The 7,206-nt window shown below is 58.3% G+C and overlaps 3 protein-coding genes across 3 annotated transcripts in view; 1 reads left to right on the top strand and 2 right to left on the bottom strand.

Moving 5' to 3' along the window:
• LOC127750647 (protein artichoke-like) overlaps window positions 1–1,291 on the bottom strand; it is a 2,241-nt gene extending 950 nt beyond the window's left edge. Inside the window, exons 1-4 of the mRNA XM_052272842.1 lie at window positions 1,026–1,291; window positions 753–942; window positions 408–671; window positions 12–318 (exon numbers count right to left, since the gene is read on the bottom strand). Of these exons, the coding sequence (XP_052128802.1) occupies window positions 12–318; window positions 408–671; window positions 753–942; window positions 1,026–1,267 (1,003 nt within the window). The 5' untranslated portion in view covers window positions 1,268–1,291. The remainder of the gene's footprint in view (window positions 1–11; window positions 319–407; window positions 672–752; window positions 943–1,025) is intronic.
• A 1,263-nt stretch (window positions 1,292–2,554) lies between these two features.
• On the top strand, window positions 2,555–3,712 carry LOC127750646 (uncharacterized). Its single transcript, XM_052272841.1, has 4 exons — window positions 2,555–2,687; window positions 2,758–2,799; window positions 2,859–2,944; window positions 3,035–3,712. The coding sequence occupies exons 1-4, from the start codon at window positions 2,555–2,557 to the stop codon at window positions 3,170–3,172; spliced, it is 399 nt and encodes a 132-aa protein (XP_052128801.1). The 3' UTR covers window positions 3,173–3,712.
• Window positions 3,713–5,503: 1,791 nt separating this feature from the next.
• LOC127750645 (protein artichoke-like) overlaps window positions 5,504–7,206 on the bottom strand; it is an 8,737-nt gene continuing 7,034 nt past the window's right edge. The window contains exon 10 of the mRNA XM_052272840.1: window positions 5,504–5,616. Within this exon, the coding sequence (XP_052128800.1) occupies window positions 5,504–5,616 (113 nt within the window). The remainder of the gene's footprint in view (window positions 5,617–7,206) is intronic.

Here is a 7,206-nt window from a genome sequence, read left to right as displayed (position 1 = left end):
TTCAATGATGCGGTTGCCGGCCAGGGACAGCTCCCGGAGCGCGGGCAGGTCGGCGAAGGAGGCGGAAGGCAGGATCTCGAGCTGGTTGTCGTTGAGCTGCACCACGGCGAGCGAGGGCAGGTCGCTGAGCGCGCGCCCCACCATGGCCGCGTCCGAGAGCTTGTTGGCGCGGAGCGTCACCTCGGACAGCGCGGGCAGCCGCTGCAGCGCGCGCGGGTGGATCCACGTCAGGCCCGAGTCGGAGATGTTGACGGAGGAGAGGCGAGGAAGGTCGCTCACCGCGCCGGCGTCCAGGGAGGCGAGCCTCGGCGACGACACCTGAGCAAAGAGACACCAGGGCCAGGATAGAGAGGCTGGAGCTCAGTCTGTCGAGCCTACGGTGGCTAACACAGAGCGGGGGCACTCACGATGTGCAGCTGCTCCAGATAGGGCAGGTTGCCGAGGTGGCCCGGGGGAAGCTCCCACAGCATGGCGGACTGGACGAGCACGTAGCGGAGGCGGGGCAGGCCGGCCAGGCGCGGCAGACGCTGCATCTCCCCGCACTGCAGCGTCACGGCTTCGAGTCGCTTGAACGGGATGAGAGAGTCGTCCGGGAAGGCCCTGAGCAGCGGCTCGACCAGGAACAGTTCGAGCAGCGAGTCCTCCAGGCCCGCCAGCCACGTCGCCGCCACCTGCAGAGCTCAGCAAAGTTTTTGTTTGACATACAATGGCGCGAGATTGCTTCCAGTGAGCATGATCTCCACACTACGTACCGTCTCCAGGCCGTTGTCACGCAGCATCAGTCTTGACACGCGTAGCCCCGTGGGCCCCGCCAGCGCGGACCCGCCCAGAGAAGTCCACGCGTTGTTCTCGAGGATGAGCTCGTCCAGCGCGCGCGTGGGCAGCAGCCGCGCCACGTTGCGCAGCGCCGCCAGCACCGCGGGCAGCTCGCTGTGGCTGCACCTGCAGGTGCAACACGGGGACAGTCAGCAACAGTCAGCGTCCTGCTGCTCTGTGAGGAGGGGAGAGGCTGGCGGCCGACTTACCATATCTGTATCTCGTCGCCTCGCAGGCTGCAGCGGCACGGCGAGATCTCCTCCTCGGTGGGGCATGTGACCGCGGCCTGCGCGCTCTGCCCCGCCGCCCCGAGGGGCCCGCCCCCGGGCCCGCCCCCGACCAGCAGGAGCAGCAGCGCCGCCCCCAGGAGGGCGTCTCTCCACGGCAGCCAGCCCCAGCGCCGCCCCCGGCCGGGCCCGCTCGCGGGGGCGGAGGTGGGGGCGGACATCATCACGGATCTGGGCCCGCCAAGCCAGCGTCTCTGCGGGCGAACAGCGGCGAGCATTACAAGCCGTGCCTAAAGCAGCAAGGGAGAACATTCGCGAGACTCATTAGCGCATCCCATCGGCGCGTTGCTCTATCGTGGGATTTATGACGTGTGACCAAAGTGGTAGCCGCGGAGTGCAAGTGAAGTGAAGGCGGTCAGGGGCGCCGCCCGCCTGGGCTGGACGCAGCGTCCACGGGGTTGATCCCGTTCGCTAACCCAGATGCCGTGCTCCACGCGGTTCGCCAGGTGTATTTAGATTGTTCGACCTATTTTTCTCCGACCTGGTGATTTTTCTAAAATCCCCTAAAGAAGTGCTTTCCGACCTCGGTTTCGTCCGACCTAATTTTCTCCGACCTCATCGATATGCTAAGATTTGGGAAGAATGTGCCTCCAAGAGGAACAGGCTTCAGAGGTAAACATGAAGGGGTACTTGGGGTTGCGTGATGTAGCCCCGCGAAGGACTCGGGGTGACGCGCGGGGCTAGCACGAGGCCGCAGGGTGGGCCGCGTCCCTCGCAGGGGTACGTAGCGGTTACCCCAGCCGACTGATTCCGAAGAACCCTCTCCTATACCTTCCGTATAGCTCCGTTCTTTTCGCACTCATAGAGCCGCGCCCCTTGAGGTCTCTTCGGAATCAGTCTGCAGTAGGGCCTGGGGTATATCCAGTGACCGACAAGTGGAAAGTGCTCAGGCTTGCCATATTGACTAATAAACTTATATTTTTGGTGCGATATATGACGCAGTAATTAATCTCTTGCCAGACTATCAACCAAATAGTTCCAGTTCATTCAAAAATATATCATCGAAACCTCCATTTAAGTCAAAAATATGTTGTAAAAAACTGTGAATGTCCTGGCAGCCCTGGCAAACAGGCAGGCGTTCAAACATAACATTTCTTTTTACAACTCCTTTTTGACCTAAATGAAGGTTTAGCTAGATTATATATTTCTGTAAGAACTGAAACAATTGATTGATTATCCAGCAGGAGATTAATTACCGACTGATATATCACACCAAAAATATAAGTTTATAACTCAACATGGCAAGCCTGAGCACTTTCCACTTTCAACTTGTCGGTTACTGGATATACCCCTGGATCACTCACGGATCCGCACGGATCCGCACGGATCCATCTTAACTGGACAACCTCTTACTTCTGTCTTCGGGTTTTGGTCACGTGATACCCGAATCGCTTCCGATTGGCTACGAAGCTATTCGGCTGTCACGTGACCAAAACCCGAAGACTGAAGTAATGCTGCGCCGACTGTACAAGCGCAGCCCAGCTCGTCCCATAGCCGTGGTCAGTGAGCCACTCAGCTACCCGATTCACCTCCGCGATCCTCCGCGACTAGACCGTGCTCGAAAAGAACTCTCCAGTGTACAAGGTATGTACAATCCCAGCCTTCATGATCACACTAAGTTACCAGACCATTCCGTAGTGATTTACTGGTGTAGTTTTCCAGTGTTGTGCGTCGCCGTTCTCAGCGCGCGTGCTGCCATGCGGTCCCCGGCTGGAGTACACGAGCCCTTCCAGCCGGCACGGTCAAGCGTTCTGCGTCGAGAAACAACAGATCATCCTGCTTGTGTTCGACTGGTATTTGAGGGACCAAGACTTGGCCGCACTTTCCTCTGCATAATTAAGGTACAGTCCAGCGTATTGGATCCCACTGTTAGAAACACTCCCAAGCCATTCTGTTGTGATTATGTGATTTACTTTTGTATTTTTTAACAGTGGAAGCCGGGTCTCCGTGGACGTCTGGAGCCGGCTGCGATGAGGTGTGGGCGAGTCACTCTACCGCCGCGGGACCCGCTGTGCCGTCTGCAGTTTAGCCTGCGGCAACTCACGGTAACCAGCGTCATCAGAGGTTAGAGTCAGATAGGGCCTTTGGCTGCTGTGGGCTAGGGTTCAGGGGTTAGGTTCCCACTCCCACCCAGAGTCCTTCACACATTCACAACACATTCACAACACACGACCGGTACGACAGTCGCGGCGTAAAGCGGAACGGGACTAAAGCGAGAGTCGCGACGGCGCGAGCGGCGCGAGCGTGGTTGTTGTCAAGCTCATCGTCTTTGGAAGAGAGGAAACAAAATTGAAGATGTTGAAGACGCATTGGCTTGCCGGTAATCAGCCCCATTTTCCTGTTTTGCCGTTTGACTTTCGGATTGTTTCCCCTCTCATGGTGGTTTTGTTCGCAGGGTATGTACTCGCTCACTGGAGCGGACAGCAGGCTCCTGCTCGCCCTGCACTGCTGCTGGCTCCAGCCGAGAAAAAGACTGTTAGTTGGTGTGGTGTGGGATGAAGTCGCAGCGTCTTTGATTATGTGTTGGGTCTCATGACAGTCGGCCGCCGGCCGGACCTCGCCGCGACTCTGCCTGCTCGTCTCCCGAGGACAGCTGGACCAGCTCGTGGCAGGTACGTCTCTAAAGCATTGTTTGTTCCCCGTTTGGCCCGCTTGCAGTGGCCCCGGTCATTCCCTGCTGCCGCCCCCCGGTTGCTGCCGGCGCGTCGACGTCGCTCTGGCCTGCCCTCGCTGGGCGCAGCGTCCACGGGGTTGATCCCGTTCGCTAACCCAGATGCCGTGCTCCACGCGTTTCGCCGCCCACCGACCACACCCCTCCCCATCCCGCCCAGCCTCTCGCCTCTCCTCACGCCCTCTAACTCACGGCGCGGTGTCTCTCCCCAATGCAACTATAGGACTTCCTTCCTAAGCGCACGCTCTGGTGTTCTCACATTTCTTTTTCGATAGCACGACCCCAACGTATCTAGTGCCGTCACGGCAGGGCCGGGCGGAGAAGTTGACCCCGAAACACACATCTCGCACCTGCTGACATCACGTCAGCGGACTACTGCCTTTGTCTTCCTCGCCAGCCCCTGCCGCTCCTCCTCCTCCTCCTCCTCCTCTCTCTCGCTCTGGTCGGCGGGCCGAGGGGAGGGTATGGCCACTAGCCTGGAACGCATTTGAATGGCGCTGGTCGGGACCGGGCCGGCGCTGTCTGCGGCCGCGAGCGGCTCGGCCTGGAGACGCGTGTGTCTGCAGCAGCACACCACACAGTGGCTCCGTGCCCCACCGCCTAGAAGTTTAGTCGGTATTTTGTGCTACCGTCTACCGTGCAACTGCGTCGGTGGCACCTTCTGCGCTCTTCGATGGGAGAGGGGATGAAAGAGAATCTAGAGGGATTGGACCTGATCTGACCTTGACCGGGAAGCACCACGCCCCCTACCCGCAGCGCGGGGAGGGGAGGCAGGGGTCGCCCCACCACGCCCCCGTCCCTCCCCGCAAACGCCTTGGCGAAAGTTACTCACACTTTCGGCCCTGGAAACGAACCGCACTTCCCCTCCGCGGACCCTCCCCGGCCAGCCCTTCAGCAGACAAGCGGCAGATACGGCGCCGCCATGCGGCCAGAGACAATCGAATGCTGTGCTGCAACTCCCACATCCGTCCGGCGACGCTTCTGCCCCGGCAGACAGGCCTGTCCCCGTCCCCGCCCCCGCCCCCTTCGCCTGCCCCTGCCTGACCACCCCGGCTGCGCTATCTGCCATCTCAACGGTCCTGACAATGAAACCACGAGGGCACCGACTGGACGATGCAACCAAAGTGGGACGGACCATCCCAAACACCGGCACATCATACCTACACCAGCACAGGAAAAATATTTCCCAGCTGCCTGCAGCCCCTGCCCCTTTCGGAGTTAGGAACACCGTACCGAATGCACCCGTGCAGGTTTGGTTGTCTACTCGCTCGGCGAGTCAGGAGTCTTGGTCAGATACAACCAAACTCACAAGCACGCGATGCACCGTGAGTTGCCTACAATCAGGGTTGTTGTTGTTGTAGTGGTGGATTGCCTATATACCTTGGAGGCGACCGGGAAGCGACACTTCCCTCCCGCCTTCCTTTTAAACCCGCGCCTGCGTTACGGAACTGCCAGGCTCAGCTCATGCAAGCTCTCAGAGCGCCTGATAGGTTGGCAACATCTTGCATGCAGTGCGTGCGAGTACTTCGGGGTGGCCTACCCCGAGTGCCACGGGCGGGCTGAGCTCCCGTGAATTTGTCGAATGAATCTGAGAGAGTAAACAAACTCACCGATACCGGCACCTTCTCTGTACATGTACACATGCTGTAGGCTACAGAATGCCATCCTTCAGAATTCTTTCTTTGCAAAGCCGGATGCTCCATAGAAAAAACTTAGGTCGGGGATCCTACTATAATCTTCCTAATTTTTCTGGTCGTAGATGAAACAGTAGAGCCATACATGCGCATACATGCAAAACAAGTGGTAACGTATTTAAAGCAAAGCGGATTTCCTCAGCGTAAGCTAAAAGTAATTGAAACCGTAATTATGTACTTGTCGGAACTTTCGGAAACACGTGGAAAATTACTTTTATCGGCAGTTTTACTGGTAAAGCATCACTCCTTATTTTGTCTTAAATGAAGAAAAGTTTTTCCGACTCCAGGGAACGGATAGAGAGAGCGAGCGAGTCACTTTGGTCTGTGGGGGACGATGCTAGGGAGGTAGAGTGTTATGCAACGGCGAGGGAACTGCTGCCGGTCGGCGACAATTTCTGTTCTGGTCGTGGCGGGGCCCTGCGGTCAGACTGACCAGGGCGCTCGAACGCTGGGTGTGACAGCCAAGTCCAACGACGCTATGGTGGCCTCACCGCTTCCAGTGGCGGGGACCCTGCCCCGCCCCCTTGCCCCCGGGCTCCAGGGCGGCCCGCAATATCCTGTAACGTTCCGCCTGAACAGGTTCGTGGCCGCGACCAGGGGGACAGGGAGGGCGGCGGCTACGGGGGCGCTGCGCAGTCGCTGCACCTGCTGCACCGAGGACATTGCGTGGCGAGTGGTCGTCCTCCCTCAGCCCCGCGTTGCGCGACGTGTGTAGAGGACACGATGGCGGAAAAGGCTTCCTGCTCGCGGCCCGCACAGAGGCTGCAGAGCGAGAGCGCGCCGACCGGACGGACGCGGCGAGGGCGAGAGGGAAGGCAGTTTAGCGGAAAGTTGGATGCCCTGGCGTGGAGCTGTGCCGGGGATGCAGGCTGCACCACGACATACCACGCAACGTGTCCACGGGCAGACCCGTTCGTACCGCGGCCTGCTCACGAGATAGGAAGGGCACAAGCAGCCTCCCAGGGCTGAAAATCATACCACCACGGGTGTCGAATGCACTGGTTTCTCATACGGGATGGAGCATGCCCCACCCCTTTTACAAGCACAGGGGGTCATCAAGGCTCGGGGAGCTTACGCAGGAATCGTCCAGAAAGTACGTAGTACTTTCTACAAGCTCTCAAAGCGCCTGGTGGGTAGACAACATCTTGCCTGCAGTGCATGTGTGCAATGTGGGGTGGCCTACCCCGAGTCTCGCAGGCGCCTAGGTCCCGTAATCGACCAAATGAATCTGGAAAAAACGGACGTACTTTCTAAGCGATCCCTTCGCATTACCTCCACGACAGTTCAGAGATCTCCTTTCCCCTCCCCCCAGCTGGGCTGGAGCATGCTGGAGCGGGGACGAGAAACCCGCCGTTCCGTCGAAACATTTCAAAACATTTTGGCCAAACGTCATTCAGTAGCAATAAGATACACATTGACGGAGACAGGATATTTCGTTCATCTTAATGCGATTTGCTCGCCCGTGACATGGTAAAACAATGTGTCTGATCTAACCAACAACCACAATTAGTTGAAATTGTAATTATTCTGTAGCACTCCGCATCCTTATTGCGAGGCATCCCCGTCCTGTTCCTGCGCTCTCTGCTCATTCAAATCACTTGTGGCCTTGCGTTTAAGTCCAGAGTGTACGCGCTGCCTACGCACGGGGTAGCCGACCGACTATCTGGAGCAGAGTTGTTTTCGAGTCAGTGGTAAAGGCATATGTGGCCTGTCGCGCTTGCGGGACCGCGTCTCTCTA

This window comes from Frankliniella occidentalis, unplaced genomic scaffold, assembly GCF_000697945.3.
Source record: "Frankliniella occidentalis isolate FOCC.00 unplaced genomic scaffold, Focc_3.1 Scaffold226, whole genome shotgun sequence".
NCBI classification, from domain to species: Eukaryota; Metazoa; Arthropoda; class Insecta; order Thysanoptera; family Thripidae; genus Frankliniella; species Frankliniella occidentalis.
Note: the sequence above shows the minus strand (reverse complement) of the source record. Positions and strands in the feature narration are given on the sequence as shown.